The 22,423-nt window shown below is 38.1% G+C and overlaps 2 protein-coding genes across 8 annotated transcripts in view; one reads left to right on the top strand and one right to left on the bottom strand.

The window, feature by feature from the left end:
- The window catches only part of FoxP (forkhead box transcription factor P), a 209,270-nt gene extending 194,264 nt beyond the window's left edge, over positions 1-15,006 (bottom strand). Inside the window, exons 1-3 of the mRNA XM_034322852.2 lie at positions 14,978-15,006; positions 13,609-13,671; positions 13,373-13,506 (exon numbers count right to left, since the gene is read on the bottom strand). The gene's annotated coding sequence lies outside the window, so the exon portion shown is untranslated. The remainder of the gene's footprint in view (positions 1-13,372; positions 13,507-13,608; positions 13,672-14,977) is intronic.
- Positions 15,007-15,896: 890 nt separating this feature from the next.
- Positions 15,897-21,104, top strand: Ripk5 (receptor interacting protein kinase 5). 7 transcript variants are annotated; one of them, XM_034322238.2, is made up of 6 exons: positions 15,897-16,132; positions 16,214-16,615; positions 16,723-16,855; positions 16,932-19,370; positions 19,432-19,575; positions 20,440-21,104. In XM_034322238.2, exons 2-6 carry the CDS (start codon positions 16,613-16,615, stop codon positions 20,469-20,471), a joined length of 2,751 nt encoding a protein of 916 aa, XP_034178129.2. In that variant the 5' UTR covers positions 15,897-16,132; positions 16,214-16,612; the 3' UTR covers positions 20,472-21,104. The 7 variants fall into 7 exon arrangements, with proteins under 7 accessions (XP_034178129.2, XP_034178128.2, XP_034178125.2 ...); XM_034322237.2 differs by lacking the exon at positions 20,440-21,104 and having other exon boundaries at positions 16,214-16,326; positions 19,432-20,307; XM_034322234.2 differs by lacking the exon at positions 20,440-21,104 and having other exon boundaries at positions 16,214-16,538; positions 16,650-16,855; positions 19,432-20,307.
- Positions 21,105-22,423: the final 1,319 nt, after the last annotated feature.

Here is a 22,423-nt window from a genome sequence, read left to right as displayed (position 1 = left end):
CTCCTCGGATCGTAGATAATCGTGTTTCGCGAACATATACGTTCGTGAAAGATTAATCGCGTCCTGAGATGAATGCCTGATCGATTATTCTTAATTTCGTCGTGTCACGTATCAATCACAGTGATGTCTATCACAGAGTTTAATCTTCAATATCTCATCTTATTTATTATCCTATTGATATTTCAAACGTCGGAGGAGACTGATCCACGGATTGATAAAAAAGGTATCTGCTGGTTGAACATCCTATTCGGTAAAATTATCTGAGATACTTCTATAAATTCATAGATCACTGGAAGTGTTAAATCGTTCGAAGCAAAACGATGCAGAAAGTTCGTCGAGCGAGGGGCGTGTTAATTAAATAGCCGGGAAGAGTTTACCAATAACATGTGGCTTCGGTCGAGAGAGGAAAAAAGTCACCGGGCTTGTTCAGCGTTCGAAAATGTTCGGCTCTCGCTATGGACTTTCGATTTTTACTTTAATTAAATATTTTCCGCGTGTCAGAGCGTCGCTATAGTTCGGGACCGGCCGTGACAAGACGAGCCGCAACATCGCCACAAACCTCAACGGTATTTTTTTATTTGAACTTTTCAATCGATGCGAAAATTCACCTTCCTGTTTCGCTTTAACTGAAAAAAGAAGAAACGAACTGGACCAAATATACCGTCGGAATAGAGCGATGAGAGAATTTGACAACAGCTTTTAAAAAAGAGGGCGACGAGTCGGTATAACTGTGCTGCTGAAAATGTACATCTTAATAGATTAATTAATATAATCTCCGAGGTCTAGCTGCTGACGAACTTGGTCCCAAGTATGGAAAATGAATATTATTAAGGTTAATTATAATTGGGTGAAACGCTGGGCAAATATTTCAAGCGACGGGTTAAGGAACGAAGGAAGAGGAAGAGAGTAGTTTTCTTTGTTTGAAAAGCAGGGATTTTTCGTGCTCGGCCGACAACGAAACCAGTGTATACGTAACCTTTGCTCGTTTTAATAAAACATATTAGAAGCATTATTTTTCACGGATGTTACACCGGTTGCGTTTTAAAAGTTACGATACCAGCGGAGCGTCGTAATTAAAACAATTTCAACGTTTCGCCGGCTCTATTGTGTTTCCATTAATTTAAGTTGCCGCGAATACTTCATTATGCGTAGAAGGAATTTCAGATTATTACATCAAAGTAAACGAACAGAGGGCGAAGCGGGTGGGGGCAGAGGATTTTCTGAAAACTTTCGACCAAACTCCACTGTCGCCTTCTTCTCAAACTTCCGCGCCACAATGTCCCGATATTAAATGTGGATGAATATTTATGAACAATAATTGTATTTATACAATGTGTCGACGCACACCCGGCCGACCACGATGGCGCCTCTAATTAAATTCATGCTAATAACTGTACCAGGGTAAGAAAAAAAAAAAAAAAAAATTACGACTTTTCGTGCCAAGGTTTGTTAAGAGAACGATTCTTTCGTGTATAATAACAACTCTTGTTTGATTTATTCGAGGGAAAAAGAGGGAAGAAATTATGGTCGTACAAACACGAGGCTCCGAGACTCGGATTCAAGACAATGCGTAAGTTATTTATACAACCACGAAACGCCACCCTCATTTATAGCGGTTAATTATACGTCTCCGAGGACATAATCAAGCACTCTTCTCGAAAGTTGTATCAGTTGTTTCGTGTTTCGAAGCATAAACCGATATTAACGAGTTGCAATTGAAGAAATTCGATTGTTTCGTTGTGACAGTGAAATGAAACCAAACGATCTTGAACTTGTAAACTTTCTCCTGGTATGTTGATTTTGATTGTTACAACGTCGAACGTCGAAGGGGAACAGTCGAATTTTCAAGCGAACGCAAACGTCCAAGAACGACAGGGACACCGACGAAGGAGGACAAACCCTATTCCCGTATGCACAAAGGACTCGAGTAGGCAAAGGTTTTGCCGACCATACGTGCGACAACCACCCCTCATTTGCTTCACCCCCTTCTAAGTTTCATTATCTCCACTGTCTGAGGAGTTTCTTCTATTACGTTTTACCTCGCTAATAATTACACCCTGTTCCCTAAATACCTCACCGAGACAAAAAATGCAATTAACAACTCCCTATGCTTACCGTCTTCGTTGTCTATTCAATGAAAAAAAAAAACGGAACGATTACGATGGATACACACCAGAAACGATAGAATTAATAGTGTAATTACTTAAATGAAAAGAAAAGATAATACGGTCATTTGCAGAGGAGAATTAATGATATAATTTTCCCAAAACTGAACTTGCAACAAATCCTGGAATTTCATGAATGAAAGTGTAATTATTATGAACTTCATTAATTAAAATAAATTTTGGAACTCGTTTAACAATTATATTTTTCCTATCATAAAAGATATAACGTATAATTGAAATGTTCAACTGGAGTTCCATGGAGAATCAATTCCGTCTCGAGTCGAACAACTTTCATCAACAAAGATTCCAATCAACGAAGACAAATGTTCAAGTGGTATGGCAAAAATTAAAAAGGATAAAGAGGAAAGGACTGGTGAAAAGTTCGTTCAGGTACTCGAGGCCAAATTGACACCTACGATCCGACAGAAGAGGAGAAAGTGCCGTTGAGGTAAATTGAGGGCTCGATAGAAGGGCGTGAAGGGGCTAGGAGGGGTGGAAGAGTACCAGCAGCCTTCTTCGAGGGGTTGGCGTGGGTTCGTAAGCAGAAAGAAGGAAGAAAAAGAAGGAAAAGGGAGAAAGATAGAGGCCCATTACCGGTGAGCGTGTGTCTCGAAACCGCCTAAAGCGGATCTAAAAGAGGGTAAAAAAGAAGCGACGCTCGCATGTCTCATTGCAATCTGCAAATATTGAGAATGTTTTCCGGCATTGCAGGAATCCCGGGGTGCACGAATCCGCTCGCTTTCGCTACCGAGCCCGCGCGCACGCGCTTCCAACCAATTGCGATTATCTGACGGAGATACCACCGGGTGGATCCATCGTTTCGCTCGTATAATCCGACTTCTCTGCTACTTTCTATACGTATAGTCCACACGGAATTAGGTGTTCTCGTGTCCCGTGATACACGGAACAAAAAAAGATTAGCTAATGGCATTTCTATCGGCCGACTATTTCCCCGTTCCAATCTAAACCCTCTTCCCCCTCTTTCGATTCGTATCGAACACTGACTTCCTAACTAAAGTTTCTATCGAAAAGGTATGCGCGAAATTATTGAACAAATTTTCCTCTGATCTATCGATGTCAAATGTTTTTTACCCCATTTTTCAAACAGAGATGCTGCCAGCAATTAAGATCGTGAAACCTTTCTCTCTTTTTTACTACCCTCCGCTGACCCGTTACACCGTCATTACGATATCGGCCGTGTCCGCTGGTAAAGAAGAACAATTAAAATATGACAATCGTTAGATTTAATTATCGGGACAAAGGGCAGCGGGTAACCCTCCGATTGCCGGGCAAGAATGCTGCGCGCAGCTGAAAACTTGAAAGACGTTTTAAAAGCGCGAGTTCAAGGGAGAGAGAAAAGGGTGAGCCGCCTTCTCACGCCTGATTTCTCTGCCATCTGACTCGAGCTTGATCTCCGACGAGGTATTATTAAGTACAGGGCATAACAATCAAAGAACGAATCTTCCGAATCATTTATAACAGGCGTTATGGTAATAACAATTATCACGATGGCCCTCTCCTTCTCACCCCGCACCCTTCAGTATTCTTTCTCATCTTCTTGTCCCTTTGGTTTATGTTGCACACCGTGGAAAATGTATTTTATACGAAACACTTGATTTTTGAATTATATTAACCCTTTCAATTTCAAACACGATACAAGAAAAGAAAAAAGAATCTGATATTTATCACGTCGCTCTGTTACATATCTCTGTCTTGTTTCTTATTTTTTCATTGTCTCAAGTGATTTCATTCTGACATGTGGATGGAAATAGATCGTGTTTCCACGGTATTATAATTGTTTCAGTTGCATCGGGAACCATCTGTGTCAATCTCCAGAGGGATGAACATGATACCCCCGATTGAAAATACCAGCTGTAATTATTGCAATGTACGACTGCGTGACACGTCTATAAGAAGAACGTTCGGAAATATTAATTCGCGATGTGTATTATTAGTAGCCAGCACGCAAAGGGGTGTGATTCGAGGATCTTCAATAAATGAGAAGTCAATTTGAATATTTCACTTTCTCACGGTGGTTATTATCGACTGGTAGATTTTCCTTCTCTGAAAATCACGTTTATTTATTTATAATTATCTCGCGGGATTCAAATATTCAACGCGAAATAGGGGAAGTTCGACGCGCAAAACTAGTTTACCGGGAGCCCAAGCGAAATTACACGATTCAAGTTCGTCGCCGAGGAAGACAGAAACACCGTCTTTCGGCAAATGCGAACAAGACGTCGCCAATGTTATTTTCCACCGTCACACCAGGTTAATCATCCCCGAAAGTTACGGGAACGACATGACTGACGGGGCAAACAGGAACAACGAAGATCGTCGCTCTTACGCGCGAGTTTCCCTCGCAATGCAGTGCTAAACCACGACAAAGCGTGCTTAAAAAACTTTTTAAATTTAACCCCATCCTCGATGAAAGTTCCTCGGGCGAGGAAAAAAGATACGCGGATGTAGTATACAGGAGGTGACGAGCACGGCGGACGACTCGTCGTAAAATTTGCCCTACAGGAAGCGGACCAAACTTCAACGACTTTCTTACTCCTTCCTACTTATTTCTTATTCAGATCAATTTTATATTTTCTCGAATGCACGAAACGCGCGAAAATCCTTCGGTTCTGTTCAAAAATACCTTATTTTAATAACACCGTCGCGATCAGGACCGTGGCGAGAAAAGGGGTTGCAGATTCGGAGTGAAGTTTTCCAATTAAACGCGGATTATATCGCTTTGTCTCGGTATTGAAAATACATCGATAGCGGGGTGTATAGACGTTCAACCCCCGGCAACCGGTCTCGCACATAATCGTCGAGGGCACGGGGTTGAATCTTTCTCTCCGACCAGAATCATCGAAACTTCGGTCAACAACGACTCGACGATATCTCGATGTATCACGAAGCAGACGAGAAGCGGGATTACCCGTGTCCTTTCCCTCTTTCCCACCCACCTATCTCTCTTCTTTTTTTTTTTTTTTTGTTCCTTCCACCTCGTTTTCCCTTCGGCGAATTGTTTAAACCGTCTGCTGGCTGTCGCCTAGCCCGGCCAGATTCCACGTGGAACGATTGTACGCGAAAGAGAATGTGAAAATTTCAAGCAGGCTTGCACTCTTGTACACACCATCCGCGATGTTTGCTGAAGTTCAACCAAAACGGCCTACGCTATGTCAACCGAATCTGATTAAACACTGTCCCGTCCCCTATTCAAGATATTTTCAATCTTTCTTTGCGATTTTCCCGGCAAACGTCGCTCATTCGTGAACAAATATAAATGATTCGATTAATCGTTATATGTTGATACGAATTCAGCTATCCTAAAAATAATCTCGACTTTGGGAAAGCTTATTAACTCGAACAGATGAAATAGGAATGCTATATTTTCGGTTCAGAATAGAACATTTTTTTCCTAGAATACTCTGTTTCGTAGTATGGAAAAACAACCGAGAAATTGTGCGATTTGAATTCGATATAGGGATACAAGCTCCCTATGCTTCGGCTAGTGATCTGTAAATACATCGAGCGAATTGGATTGGCCCCTATCTCAACGTAACTCCCTGTCTACCAGGAAGTTTCGTACTTTTCCAAACTCACTCCCTTGGAAAAAAAAGCTCTCGGTTCTCCTGTAACAGCCACTCGCCAAACTGTTTTGTACGTCTCCGCGACGAATCCTTCGATTCCATTTACAACGTCACGATGGAAATTGATATTAATTGCGAACGCGAATGTTTACGATGGAAGAGAGTTTATCAATCGCCTCGATTTTTGTTATCGGGGGATGAATGACCTTTCGTGGAAAGTGATCGTTCGAAGGTGAAAACAGAAGCGTAATGCAAGCACGCGTATGAACACTATCGATTCCTGAAATTATGGCAGTGGGTCAAAGAGGGGTGAACCGGTGCCGGGAGCAGGACGAGGAGCAACATCATCGAGCATACTCAGACAGGGAAGCGTAGGGTGAACTTTTTGTTCTGGGAAGGTTGAAATCATCCTCTTTAAGTTTCGTCCCCCCAAGCGAATAACGAAACCCTTCAACAACGATTAACATGGATCATGGATGAGTGACGCTTAAAATTTCAAATAATCAAATAATTTTTTTTAAAATTGAAAGAAATTAAATTTGCAGAAAGTATTCCATGGTCCATATACTACAATTTCGTTAAAGAGGTAGATTTGAAAATAATCAAAACAAATACAACGCGAACGACAGTTGAAAAACTGTCTCCCCTTTTACGATTTCGATTTTTCCATCCGTACGGCAGCCTCTGGTGGCAAGCAGGCAGGCAAAAGATATTAAAACAATCGGGCGTTGTAGGTTCACCCCCCTTCTCTTTAAAATTTGCAAATACACGAGTGAAGTGCGAATTTATTCGTCGGTCTCTAACCGCGCGGCTCCTCTTCACGGCTCAGACTCGGTTCAACGCCGTGAGCCGTTTGCGGCAGCCGTGAAATGGAAAAACGGGTTTTCCTTCTCTCCCGGAGAGGAGAGGAACGACTGCGTGCCGCGAGAGGGATTAGCATAGCCCCCTCATTAAAATACAAACACAATTCCATCGGCCCGTACAGCCACCTACCCCTCTCGCAGCCGCCAATCTCAAATACCAACCTGTTCCTACTCTACGGCTCGCCGTTCCATTCTCTCTCGTTATCTTTTCTCTCTTACTATTGCCTCGAAGAACTTTTAATCCATATTCGTTAAGTCCCCTCGAGTAACTCCGACATCTTTGCTATCTTATTATTTTTTCACCGACGAAATATAAACAGGCCGGAGAGAAAATAAACGTGAAACAGAGGAAAAAGCATCGGCGTACGAGGTTTTGACCGTGGATATTGAATTGCGAACGCTCGGCGAATGGATGCAGAGAGAGAAAGGGTTGGATAAAAAAGAAAACAAGTCGCTTAAGAGCAAAAGACGATGAAAACGACGTTTCTTCCGCGTGGTCGATCGGCACATGCAAATGCTCTCTGCTGTCACGTTACCCTTAAACTCAATGCGGTATTTCCCGTCCATTCAATCCCATTGTTTTTACTTTCGCGACGTTCCCTCGTCTGATTTTTACCGGAGATGGATCGAAGGTAACTTCGTTGGCAAATACTCTCTGAATCCATGGAAACTTAATATTTCGATGCAATATTAACACTCTGATGATCGCATATTTTATGTCTCTCCAATTATTCTATGTTTCTTTTTGTAAAAAGAAGTTTGTACAATTTATGCCATCAAATTATTTTTCGATGTGTTCCAGAAATAATATAAAGTACAAATGGTCTGATTTCAATATGGAGATAGAAAAGTAGGTACACATTGGACAAAGACGATAGAAATAGTTGTTGCAACGTCAGCAATTAGGAAAACTGCATGGACAGATCGACGGTCCCTGGGGGTAGTTAAACCTTATTGACCAGAAAAAGAAAAGTAGCCGTAAACAACCCTCCTAAATACCCCCCTAGCCTCTTATTGGCCTATAGTCATCAGTTTAACCATTGCTGTAACGACCCTCGCTTGTTTACTGATCGGGGATGCCCTTACGTGATTGAAGCTTCTACTGGGTGCTGAACGAACGAATCCTCTCCTCGCCAGCCACCCTTACTGATTTACGTCGAAACACCTAAACTTCCCTTGCTCTTCTATATTGATAAGAAGAAACATCAAAGTTCGTACATAAATAGAGAAGGTCCACGATTCGTTTTGCCAATAAAATAAATATTCCAAGACAGAAAGAAAATTGCTATTGTTTTGTCAGGGCAGGCGAAGTGTTAAAATTCTACTGTTCGCGAACGCGTCGAGGCACGAGTGAAAGAGGGTTGAAAAGAAGATGAAGAATAAAAAAGCGGTTCCCTCTTGAAAGACGTCGAAAAACGAGTGCGGTGTGAAACGGTTGTATAGTTGCGAAATATTTGTAAATATTTCCCTTTGCGGGACAAAGATTGGAAGGGGTTGAAGAGGCTCCTCTAGGCGGCAGGATGAGCCGCGAGGGTAGAAAGGATAAAAGCTTTCTGCTCTGTACGTTTGACGGTCAAACGGATTCTGTATTTGGCAAGGCCTACACTCGTCCAACGGCTCTTCAAAGAAGTGCCACGTGCTCGGCATAAGCTTCTTCTACGATTAGCGCCGGCAACGGGTTGTTTGCGTTGAAAATATTTCCAGCCTCTACCAAAAGGGGTGGAGCTTTCAACAATTTCCGGGACAGAATTGTCGGTATTTACAGAGCGCATGTAAATCCTCTGATACATCCAGTCGACCTATGTTTATCCAATAAACAAACATGTTCAATTTTCCTGTGATAAATATCTTTTATCATTTTCAAGCAGAGAAGAGAGGCCCAACTTAATTCCTTTTCCTATCGATCTCTTTGCGAAGAAATTCAGCTGGTTGATACATATGCAGACTCGATATCTTTGGTAGTTATTCTTTCCTGGCTTACCAGAAAGAAAGATAAGGAAAAATCCGCCAGTAATTTGAACTTAAAAGAAGACACCGATAAAACGTGTTCGATTTTTCACGTCTTTGTTAAATGTCAAACTATCTTTACACTCTTCACTTCGAAACCGTTTAATATGTAACGTTGGATAATTTTGTAAAGGATTTGTAGAACGCTGTATATTCTTAAACACCGAAGGTATATATATAATTGACGTGTTTTTCCAGGCTAACTCGAAACCTCGATCGAAGGTAAGAGATCGAAAGGGCAGAGGGATGACGTGAACTCGCCCTTGAAGGCCAGTAGAATGTGGCTAACGGCCGAGTAAATGAAGGGTCGCATTACGAGTTAATGTTCTGCTGTTACGTTTGTGTGATTCGCCTAATTGTTCGACCCGAGAGATTTCGAAGTAAAATCTTTGTTTCATACGTGTAACGTACAAGCGTGTAAGCTTCTTTAAGTAGCGTACGTGAACGAGGTTACATTTTAGTAGCGAGACTAGCGTGTACCTGAAAGCTTTACAAAGCGAACGCCCGAAGATATGAGATTTCCTCTGCTCGAAATCTTCAAGCGCAAACTTCCAAAAAAGAAAAACAATCCTAATCTCCAGCTATATTACGAAATTATCATACATCGAAACTATCTATAATGTATCCTCTCTACCAATGATAATTTGTGAACCGTGCTTTCTCGCAAACAGTTTGTGCGTCGAAATTGCCGAACGAAAATGACATCAGCTTTGTGTATTGTCCCGAACGCGGAAGAACACGCGGCCCATGAAATTAGTTCAAATCGGTTTACGGTTCTTTGAAAATATTCCGTTGGACAGGAGAGGGCGGTTAACAGGAGCTTCGGGGCAATAAGCGACTCTACAAGCTTTGGGAGGCGACGAGAGATGACCGCACAGGAAAAGCCGCACTGGTCAGCAGAAACAGCTCGCAAAAACACGCTCGGCCAGCCTCTTCTCTGCCCCACAGCAGCAGCAACAACCCCAGGGAAAGCTCGACCGACCGACCGACCACCACCCCATACCAAAACCCTATACTCCCACCACCGGTTTCCCTTGCTAGTCGCTCCGATCCCCTCCTCTTTCTCTCGTTCTTCGTCGTTTCCTCGCTCCTTTCCGCGCCAGCTACCGCCACACGTTTAAGGGTTGCTTAGGTAGTTGGCAGCAGGGTTAGGGGTAGAGAAGAGAGAAAGAGGCGTAGGAGTTTGGTGGGGTTTGCTCGGTGGCAAGATTACGGCGAAGTTGCGCTCATTTAAATAATGCGCACAATAAAGTATGCAATGGCTAAGAGCAAGGGGAGGGTGTACGAGTGGGGGTGGTTGGTTGGCCCGAGTTCCGTTAACGCTCGATGTTCCTGTTTCAGGGTAGAAGGGATGGCGCTCCCGGGTGCAGTCACGTACCCTTGAAGATGGAACAACCCGGAGAATCCAGACATATATACGCACAAATATTTGAACATGAAAGTTTACGCATACACCGCTAGATTTCGAGGTTGCTATTAAGCGTTTTCGAAATAAACTTTGTCGATTTTCTGTTAAGTGATTTTGAGATTAAATTACATCGTACAGATACGACGTTACTTTATTAATCGAAGTGTCCTATGGATCTTTTCTTGGAAGAATTTACAAATTGACGAAAATTGACCGAAACTTCTATTCGTATCGGAATGGTAAGTTCGAACGTTCCACCCTAAAGGTTTCGTCGATCGATTGCGATTCCCAAGGTCATCTAAGTTTTCCGACCATGGACATTGCGTGGAATGACCTGCTTCGATAGGTTACAGGGAATCCAGAATAAATCCCTCCCAAGTCGAAGCAAAAAGTTTTTTCGACGGTAATCTTGCATCTCCGACACCCTAAACTCGCTTTCTTTTTCTTCCCTGGCTGACTCGTATCCCGAAATACGATCGTTCGTCAGGATGAAATCGAGTATGTTAAAAATGATTCTACCCTTAAATACTTCTGTCGAAAAATAAAACTTTTGTCATAAACCTGTATCTGAATAAATGCAAGGACGAAGAGGAAAATATGTCAAAAATTGAGAATAGCGAATACCACATCCAAGTAACAAAGATACTTTTTCCACCAAGTATATCCAACTCAACGGTGTATCTTATGTACCTTAAGAGAATAAAGAGGGAGGCGCGAGGATGAATGTAATGAAAAACTGGGGCTGCTTAAATAAAATAAAGCTTGTCGGCATATTATTGGCGGGAGGGTTGCAGTTTATCTTCTTTCCTCTCTCTGTTTCCCTCCTCCCTAAACCGTACTTCATTTTTTCCGTTTATTCTTCGACGAAGAAGTCTTTCATTTGCTCGATAACGTTATATGTATATATACAGTGGTGGATTTTTAACGATGCAAATACTGTGACGGTGTTTCATAAACGTCACATTTTTATTCTAACCACTCAATTATGTAACAAGAAGAAATGTAAACTGGAGAATTGCCAGCTAAGCACGATCTACCTCGTTGCTATTGTGTTAAACGATAACTATATGGAAGGTAGACGCTTCAACTTTTAAACTGATGGTTCGTGAAATTTATTTATTTATACAAAAAGTTTATGATATTAGTTGAGAATTTAAATTGTCAGAATCTAAGTCCCGTACGTCGCCGACCTTCTGGACGGATTCTTGGTATATACATGTAAGGGTACATGACTTTATGAGTACTTTGAGACAAAAGGAATAATTTCTAGGTCCAGGTTTCACCAGTTTGGCGAATTGATTTCACCTCTCCCTTCGTTAAGCAATAGCACTCTGTATCCCCAAGTGACTGGTCGGTTGACAAAAATGACAAATAGCACAGGAAAGGAGGCGCCTAATTTACATATCCACTAATCTCCGCCCCTCCTCGTGTCTCCTACTCTAATACCGCGCTAATTCGTCGCCCTTGCAGGAAAACGGCGATGAAATTGTTCGAATGCCCTTGTTCATCGTTCGAGTAACATTACGGCACAACATTTACCCTCTTATCCCTTCGCTTCTCGAAAACAGATAAGAGAGAAATTCAATCCCATTAATGTTACCCTTTCAATTAAATCTTATGGTCACGGTGTAATTACGATTTTGAGGTTTGTACGTGTGAACGTGAATGTCAACTGGGGTGATATATGTAACGCGATGTTTTCTTTTCGAGAAACCCATGGAAGTTGATGTTTCTCGAACTGTAATTAACGATATTAATTTAAATCGAGCATCAATTAAACTTGAATCAGTATGTCGTTTCGTCTGTACTTTATCCTAATGAAGGACGTAACAGCACCGCCCCATAAACATCTCGAAATTGTGCAGGTGCTGTTCTTGATTTATGACAGGCAATTAGAATCCGACTACCTTATTTGCCGTCGTTGCCACTAAGAAATGCCGCCGGCATGTGAACACGACGCATCCTAATCTATGCTCGAAACCCTAATTTCGAACGCCAGATGTTGTGCGAACAACGAAAGCGAACGCGAAATGGTAAATATCGGATCGGTCACCTGCGTGATTTCATCAAGTTCAAATGATTCGATAAAATGAATAAGCAAGATACGTCAACCATGAATTTAATAACATAAATCGCGTGATGAAACTATGCGGTAAGAGGATTATAGAATCCGAGAACGAAGTCTACGCCGGACGGAGACAAACGAAGAGAGATGGTTTGCGGAAACTGGAAATGCAATATTCCCTAGAACCCGTCACCAAGGGGATCAGAAAATAAATAGATATAGGTGATTAGAATTCTTCGAGCAAATTGGAGAACTCCATCGTCATTAATTAAAAGATATTTCGTAACAGAAGCAATCGCGATAAAAATCTTAAAATTAAACAAAAAGTTTCAAGGCGAAAGGTGAAATGTATTTGAGAAAATGAAAGGCAGCCTGCCTCGATAAGTTAATATCTACGGAACAAGTGATTGTTTTCCCAATGAGGCTGATAAGAACAGTGGCGGAAATGAATAAAAGGGGGAATAACCCAACGGGAAGCATCGGGAATGGTAGAAGAAGCAAGAGAAGGAGGCGGAGACGACCGAGTACAGGACTTGGGGGAGAGATGGCCCGTCGTTCATCGGACATTTATCCAATTAACCGATTCGAGTTGACTAACCAGGGGTCAGAAGATCGTTCGAATACCTATATAGAACGCTCACACGGTTCGTTGCACGAGTATACCGGTTTACGGATACACGTTCCTACACGAGATCAGGAAACTCGGTTACGTAATGTCAACTGTTGATCAACAGACAACAGTGTTTAATTACGGGAAGGTGATATTGACGGGTCGGTATGCGCAAGATAGAGAAGGAAAAATCGTACGATCGATAAGGACAGAGAGTTAGATCGGTTCTGGTTGCTTGTTCGTGAAGTCACCCCTTTCGTTGCATGGGGTTAGCTTCGAAAAGGGGTTTGGAAACGGAGGAGAACTACTGAGGCGTTTGGGCACTGTCGAAACGAAATGGCCAGCAATATTGTCGTCGTGGTTCGGGGATTTGCGTGGGGCAGATCGACGAAGAGTACGAAAGGGGTATGGGTGACATGGGAAATTAATTATACGCTTCTGGAAGTCCTGACCTCCGCTTCAACACCCCCCAGAAACAGATCATTGTCTGTCTCTCTGTATCTTTTACTTTACTTTCTATAGAATAACGCATGCAAAACGTGCCAGAATATACCTTACATACTAAACATAATTAAAAAAGAGATTTTCAAGCTTAACTACTGGGAAAAGTAGAAGCGAATAAATGTATCGGTATCGTGAGAGATAGAAATAAAGACTGATTCAAACTCACGGAAGAGTCGCTCCGAGAGTACATCCGGGGATCCATTATCCAGATCTTGGAATTCAACTGTCCGAAACGACCACGAGATTTGTGTTTTCAGTTTCATGTAGAAGTGCTCAACCTCTGCACGTCTCGCTTTTCGCCTTTGAAATAAAAAAAAAGAAACAAAAGATTCATACATCAATAAAAATAAGAATCGAAAGTTTATATATTTTTACAGTGAAAATCCATACAATTCAACGTACCTTGGTATGTTTTCACCCATGACCCGTCGATTTCTAGTTTATCGCTCGTTCAACGTACAAAATCTACAAAAAGAAAAAACGATTTATTCAGAAATATGTCCTCTTTTATATATCGTTATGGAACATACACGTGGGGAACGACGTCGTAGCCTCTAACTTCTACCCAGTTTCTATCTCCCTTCTCATACTTTACCACCCTACCTAGCACACATACGCTCAGAATATTTATTTTTATTACAATCCGTATACTCCTGAGTCAACAGTTCTTCTCAAAAGCACGTAAATTTAAGCGCAACCTTAAGTGTTACGTACGCTTGCTAAACACGATTTTTATGTACGAATGTTACTAATTTTACAAACACGTTATTTCGTACGAAAGATTGAAAAGAAGTCTGTGCTTTGAACGAGAAGAATTTTTTCGCTTTCATATTATATCACCTTAATGTTTTTTGAGAAGACACCCCTGCAAAGTTAGCGGCTACTAGCAGGTCCAGTAAATCTTGTACCACCCCCTTCCCGAACCGTCTCTAGAACCACCCTCGACTGCCTAGCCATTCTTATTCCCTCGTTACTCGCAGCTTCGCTCGAGGCAGCTCTCTCCTTATTATATCGTCTTTCCACGCCATAAAATCGGAAAAGAATTTTGCTCCCCAAGACAATAGAAACTAATAAATTTGATTACTGATTGCACTTGCGAATTTTTCAGACTAAAGAATCATCACGGTATGAAACGTAATAATGAAACTTTCATATTCAACAAATTTACATAAATAAATGGAGTAAATACATGTAACATATTTGCAAGGTGAGCATGTTTCATATTAATATATAATATATAGAATTGTACGTCCCTCTTGAAAATTATATTCTTAATATCAAACTATCACAATTACTTCGTTTCAATAATAATAAAATAACATTATATATTATAAAGGAATTAATTTGGTGTGATGAGAATATTGCAGAAACTTTCGTAAGAATTTCAAAATGGCACTCTCAGCGCCATCTGAGAGCACGTGGTAAAATAAGCATCTTCTACGACTTATTGGCGCTACCAAACCGTTCTACAATTTCAAAGTACATAATCGTAATTGCGTTAATACGAAAATATTCTTCCCGAAAATGTAGTATTTAGTTTTAGTTTTGCATTTAAGTTTGTATGTACATATAAGCCCTAAAATGCTATATCCCTTTGTCGCGTACGCCGCTGATACCAATGATATTACATTTTGTGTATCTTTGCTCTAGTTTCTTAACTTGTTGTAGCTTAAAAGATTCTCTGCATCGATATTACTTACTACACGATGACATTAGAATATGTTATAAACATTAAAAGTAATAAAAGTGAAAAAGAATGAGCGTTACTTACTTTGGAACGTTGTCCATCGCGCTTCACAAACACTACTGCCGACGCCATAGCGCGGTACTGAACAGAACTGCCACATAGTTCACTATTTCGCCGGTAGAGGAAAGATACTTTGCGGCGGTTTTCTTAAAGGTGTTTCAGTCTGGAATGCTATTTGAATTTAGATAATTTTCGATTTTAACACCTTAAACGATTTTGGATATTGGTATTCGATTTATATTGCATCTATAGAACGTTCTATAGAAGGATAAAAGCAATCTATTTTGTACGGAAAAAGCAATTCTCTGTTTTATTTTACCGAATTCTGCGTCGGTAAAATAGTTCATAGTTTAAGCACCTTTTGGGGCAACCAACTTTTATTTTATTTCCTGAAACATGTTCTGATTTCATTATCAAATTAATGGTATAATTTGGTGCAATTTATGGTTAATTATTCGTTAATTGAACGTATGTTGATGATGTATTTCATACGTATAGAAAGATAAGAAAGATTGCCGTCATATAAATATAATTTCATTATAAGACATATGTGCCACATATAATAGAGTAATGAATGCACAAAGTTCGAGAATATTAAGGCTGTTTTCATGACACATTTTAGATAATAAATCATACCGATGGCTCAATAATTATCAGTGCAAAGTTATTGAGCACGTGTAATTTATTACATGTCGTTTTTTTGCACTTCGTATCTGTATTTTGTACATAAACTCCATATCAGTGTATCACACCCATTTGTAATCAAAATGACTTGCTTATAAATATTTATTACATCATTCTTTTGAATGAATACATTGTCACAAATAAACACTGAATATTAATACATATAAAAATACTTTCATTTAATATTGTTATTACTATGTACGTATGCGCAAAATAAAAAAACTTGACAGATAATGCCTCGATAACAGTTTCATTTTTCCGAATAATATTCTCTTTTGGGGGGAATACTCGTTTTTTATAAGTTGCTTTTAAATATTTATTTTCCGCAACAAATATTAATGTAGATGAGTTTCACTGTAGCCGTAAATGTCTTGCAATTGTTCACATATTTCTGAGAATTTTATCTTCTTACACAGGGGGAATCTTGTTTATTCTACATTCTTCGTCTGTGCAGTGGTCTGTGTTTCTTTAATCGCATAGAGCAAAGATACATATGTAAGCATGTGTTAAAGTAGCGTATCATCTCAACTAAATGGTGCGTACGATTTATCATACAATTCAACGTTTTGTTTTTAGATATAGCCAATAACAGTATGTAGATCCCGGTTGCAATGAACGTCTTATGTTTGAGTCAAACTAACCGCGCTTAAGTTTCATATGTCCAGTGTTGATGGTTCGTAGCGTATTAGGTAGGGTTCCTGATTTTTGAGTAAACAATTTTTTGAAACAGTGATATCGCTGTATAGACTAACTGTCAAAATTCTTGATTAACATTTATTGCACCATGAGAGTCTCATAGTGAAAACTGGTTGACACATATATTTGTTCAGCATTTATGGTACATTTTCATAGCTGCAAGATCAACAATTGATTAATTGGATGAAGAGAAAAATAGTTGATGGTATTATTATGTTCAAAAAGAGAATATTACTTGAGAAATACTTTAATTAAAATCCTTTACATTCAACTGATTGAATGGTTAGTAACAAAGCTGTTATATTGTACCTTGAAGGCATGCTTTAATAAATAATAAAATATTATTGGAGTATGAGCAATTTTGGAGTACTGAGAATTTTTAAATAAAGGAGAAAAAGATGTTAAGCAAACTACCACAGGAATTCAGGAGATATCAGCGTAATAGGAATCAGTTGCAGTATATTCTTGATGAAACCCAACGAGCATTGGAAGTTATTAACCTTGAAAACTTCTTTCCTGGAGGTAAATATATAAAAATGAGTGTTAAATTTTGTTTTGTGTATAAAAAATGTATATAAAAATCTTTTTTTTGTTGCAGAAAATGTTGTTCAAGATTTATTGCCTCCATTAACATTAAATAGAATTTCACATATTTTAAGAAATTATCCAGCAGTTGTAATTTTAGGACAAGATAGCAAAGCAAAGGCTGCACTAACTAATAGCTTAACTTCCAGTGATATTTTACCAGTATGTAATGGCATGTGGCGATGGATCAGACTTAGTTATGGTCCAACAAATTATATCAGTCTTACATTAGGCCTTGAGTATGAAGTAGTGGAAAGTATACAAACCAGTGACAAACAATGGAGTACCCTACCAATTGAGGATTTAACAAAATCTGGTAATGAAGACACAAGTTGTCCAACAGTACTTGAGGTCAAACTTGATCAACCTATATTAAAGGATGGTGTTCAAATATTTATTGCTCCAAATAATGGAGCAGTAAAAGTTCTTGCTAAAGGCCAGTTACATGTTTTACCAATATTTCTATATGCTCTTGGTGAGCAACCATTGACAGAATCAAATTTAGAAGAATTAAGAGATCTAAAAGAAACATATCCATTTAATCCTGTACTTTTTGTATCATCACTGGGAAATATTTCATTGGGTAGTATTGATGCTGAATTGACTGAATCTGAACAGCATAGACTTCAAAATCGATTAAATTCCAATGACGCTAAATCGAATAAAAATGATGGTGATGATGATGGCATTGATTTTGATAGAATGAATTCACTTGGTTTAACCTGGTTAGATCAGTTGACAAATTTAGGTTTCCTTGGCATGGAAGAGTCTGTTGAGGTTGATCAAATGTCTTGGTTAGGTGGGGGACAATACGTAACTTCTAGCGATTTATTGGATTCGTGTAAAAAGACAGATCGAATTTTGTATTTCATTCGCGGATGTTTACAATCTTATCTTATTAATGCTAGCACGTATTTAAATGACGTACATACAACTAGTCTACGAAAATTTATATTAAGTGCATTTGATATGGCACGTAAAATTCAAATAACTCCGAAAAGGATACAGTATGCTCAGCAAAAAGAAAATGAGTTATACGCTAGTTTGATGAAAGTTGTTAATGAAAAGCAAGAGGAATTAACTGAATTAATACAAAATATCATCCAAGAGATGAAAAACGATGTATCACTGTCTAACAATGATATATATTCATATCAAAGTATTCCTTTTAATAATACCGAAAGGACAGAATGGTCCGCAACTGTTAGAGCTGCAACTTGTGAAGTTCAACGGTTGGTACTTGGTCGTTTAGGTGAAAAAGTTGCAAAACAACTTGTAAATTCTGTAAATTGTTTGCGGGATACGTTCGTCGGCACGCTACAGCGTTGTCTATTAAGCCTCGAAAAATCTTACGAACGAGATACTTGTTTATTAGCTAGTGACGCTTTAAAACAAATACTTTCAGCTGCGTATAACGTCGATTTACATAATTCTTCACCATCTTTGATACATTCTTTCCTGGAAAGACTAAGACAACTTTTCAAGTCTTTACCTTTACCATGGTCACCAACGCCAACCTTAGATGTAACTTGGAGGAAGAAGGTTACTATTGAAATATTAAATTCTTTGTCAGCAGCAAGACTGGCAAGAACAATATCGATGCAATTCAGGGATAAACTGAAAGCATCACACGATACGTTTCAAGCATCTCTTAGATCTTTAGAAAATTATTATTCCGGAAAATTAGAAAGAACAGAAGAGCAAAGAATAGCTATCAGAAAGTATCATGCTCCCAGGCTGGCTAAATTAGCACTGGAATCAACATCGATGACCGATGCTGTCCGCTACGGTATTCCACATTGTGGTAAAGAAATTGGTCGCGGTCAGTATGGAGTTGTATTTGCTTGTGATGGTTGGCCTGGTGCACCAGGTCCATGTGCAGTTAAGTCAGTTGTTCCACCGGATGAAAGACATTGGAACGATCTTGCTATGGAATTTTATTACACTAGATCTATTCCCGATCATAAAAGAATAGTAAAACTTCGAGGATCGGTTATCGATCAGTCCTATGGTGGAGGATTTGGTTTTGGATCTGCAGTTTTGTTAATATCCGACCGCTTAAGTCGTGATTTATATTGCGGAATTCGCGCTGGTTTATCGTGGCTGGAACGTATACAAATTGCGATAGATGTCTTAGAAGGAATCCGTTACCTTCATTCGCAAGGACTCGTTCATCGAGATATTAAATTGAAGAACGTTCTTCTTGATACAGAAAACAGGGCTAAGTTAACTGATCTTGGATTTTGTATCACAGAAGCAATGATGTCGGGAAGTATTGTTGGAACACCAGTTCATATGGCACCAGAACTCCTATCTGGCCATTATGATAGTAGTGTTGATGTGTATGCATTTGGAATATTATTTTGGTACATATGTGCTGGACATGTGAGATTACCATACGCCTTTGAGCAATTTCATAACAAGGAACAATTGTGGACTAGTGTAAAGAAAGGTAATTTTGATCGATATTTATTTGATTTTGCATAATCTTTAATTGTTATTTGTGTGATTAGGAATACGACCCGAACGTTTATCCGTATTCGATGATGAGTGCTGGAAATTAATGGAACAGTGTTGGTCTGGAGAACCATCTAAACGACCCTTACTTGGAGCAATTTTACCGGTGTTAGAATCGATTCAACGAAAAGCAGAAAGAGGCAAGTCCTTACAACAGCTCTCCACACAGAAGCTACAAGAAAGTTCGTCAACAGATTTAAAAAATCCTGTATTAGCATTAGCAGAACCTTATAATCAAAGAGGAGCTGTAGTCAGCCAAGTTCCTCCGAAACGTAAAATAATTAGACCTATAACACATCCTGTTTTTCACATGACTAATTTATTTCAAGCAAGCGTATGTTCTAACTTATATGTTCAAATGCGAGAATTCTGAAAGCATTTTATATTATCTCTTTTGGTTTTAGAATTTCGAAATGATCTGAATATTTTTTTAATACTTTCTACCAGATCTAGTTGACACTTTATCAGATAGTATTTTACGTTCAGTATTAATCGTGACGAGCTTCTTATTGCCGGTATCCTCTAAAATTGTTTTTATTTAAAATTTGTTTATTTACTAGAAATCAACAAAATTAGTAAATTATGTAAATAGAATGTATGATTAAATGACTATAATTATTGTGTAAATTCCTTTTTATAATGATTGCATAAGTGGTTGTGATATTTGATAATGCTTTACATATGTAATTAGTGAGATATGCTAAGAATTTCAAAAAAAGAAAAAAACAAGACATGCTTAAATATTGCACTCATTACATATGTATGTTAGTTGATACCTCGTTGTGATTGAAAAGGTTAGGAGATAAACCAAAAAGATTAAAAATTGTATACTCATGTTGATTAATAAATAAAGTTCCCTACTTTTCTATTTATGATTGCAATGTTATTACGATCTTTTTTAAGTATCTAATTATAAAGCTTTTAATTGAATTCTATAGAAATATTATAAGTGCTTCAGTGATAGATCTTACGTATTATTTACGAATATTTGTATTTATTTTCAGATGAGAAATTCTTCGAAATAGACTCTACATGAATTCCCAAATGGAATTTTATCACTTGACAAGAAGTAATATTTTTAATATACAGTTGGATTATAACATAAATAGATTCTTGATTACCAACAGGTGTTAAAAAGCCAATCAAATGTATATTTGTAAATTAGTGGAGGCATTAATCTCTAAAGGTATGATATTTATTGTATTGTATCAATCGAAATTGTAATTTACATAAAAGAGTATATTTAACATCATAAAGTAAAATATAATTCAATACTTAAAACATCATTTTTACACTTTAAAATTCTTAAGTTCGTATAATGTAGTCCAGTAGATTAGTACTTGCTATTTATAATACAGTATATTTAATACAAAGATATAATTGTACAATTGAAGTTTTATTTTTATATACATAGATTGTAAGTTATACACATGGATTTACAAAGTAAATCCCTGAAATTTGGAATGTTTACTTAAAGTAATAAATCGAGATTACAATTTGCCTTTTCTAAGTCATGTAAAAACTTATAAAATTCACTTATAGTCATTTCTAGAAAGACATTGTTAATTTTACTATCTTCTTCTAGCCATAATTTTAGTTGAAAAAATGATTTTCCCACATTGTCAGATTCATTACTTGCTGCTGTTACTGTAACAATTAAACTAAGATTTAAAATATGTTGTTCCATCAATTTTTGTTAACTTTGAATAATGATATTTTTCATTTTAATCTACATTAAGTTAGAACAGTATAATGTTACTTCTTTTGTAATAATTTAAAAAAAAATTGTAATTACAGCGTTATGTTAAATACTTAAAATATACTGAAGTGTTCGATAACTGTTTCATATTTTAGGGTTAGATGCTTACCACCGAACCTCCATGAAATATCAACTATTTTACTTGTAGGTTTTACCATTTTATAAATAAAGGTATTATTTTATATATACAATCGTTTGTTTGGCGTGTATAATTAAAAGAATGTAGCAAGTGTACATATGAATTCTTGGTAATTTTTATTTATTACAGTCGGTGGCTACAGATTAGTAATGGGCGATACAGTATCGATATTTGGAATATCGATATTTTCCAGTTCAAATATCGATATTTTGTATCGATATTTAACATGACGATATATTACAGTATCGATACTTAATATATGAATATTGAAATTTCGATACAATGTTGTAAAAATTAGAAGGATATGTCTAGAATAGTAAGGAGAAAATTAGATAGAAAAATATTTTGTAGTAATAAGTTTCGCTTATATGTTTATTTATATATATAGAATGTATGCAATATTGATCTCAATGTCTAGTAATCCATAAGTTAATAAATAGTTATGTAAACGTAAATTAGATATAAGCTGTTAACAGAAGATCTGTATATATAGATTCTAAATAATGCTCGTAATGGATGCACATCCAAAAAAATTGAAATAGATACGAATTAAAATAACATATTTCACATTTATTCTGCTATGTACTTTTATATCTTCTTTCCTATATTTCGATGCTTTAAGTTGAAAAAAGTAATGTTTATTTTATTTCAATATGGCGTTGATAATTTTCAAGGAACCTTTCCCTTATTTCAGTATTAAAGTTGCGAAGTAACTTGAAACTTCTGTCAATGACTGTGATTGGTCGTCCGTTATGGCGTCTTTCCATTTCGACCAATCAGATTCGTCGTTGAAGGCTACGGGCCGCGGAGTGTGGGGTAGTGCACTAGTCCTCTTCGAAGCTTTGTCCGTTTGGCACGAGTCTGCAACAGGTAAGGTTAAATTATCTTCAAATATTAAATTAAATTGCCTCTCGGGTGATAGAAGTACAAAAAACAGAAAGAAACATCAAACAGAGGTCTAGATTCTTAATCTTTCACATTAATTCGATGTTTTCTTCAAAAATACGTGAACTGAAAATTTTTGTTCTTGCCGCTAATGAACAATGAGAGTGGAACAGCAGAATCTGAATTATTTTCTCTATTATATCGT

This window comes from Osmia lignaria, chromosome 4 (genome assembly GCF_051020975.1).
Source record: "Osmia lignaria lignaria isolate PbOS001 chromosome 4, iyOsmLign1, whole genome shotgun sequence".
NCBI classification, from domain to species: Eukaryota; Metazoa; Arthropoda; class Insecta; order Hymenoptera; family Megachilidae; genus Osmia; species Osmia lignaria.
The sequence above is the reverse complement of the archived record's forward strand: the minus strand, read 5'-3'. Positions and strand labels throughout refer to the sequence as shown.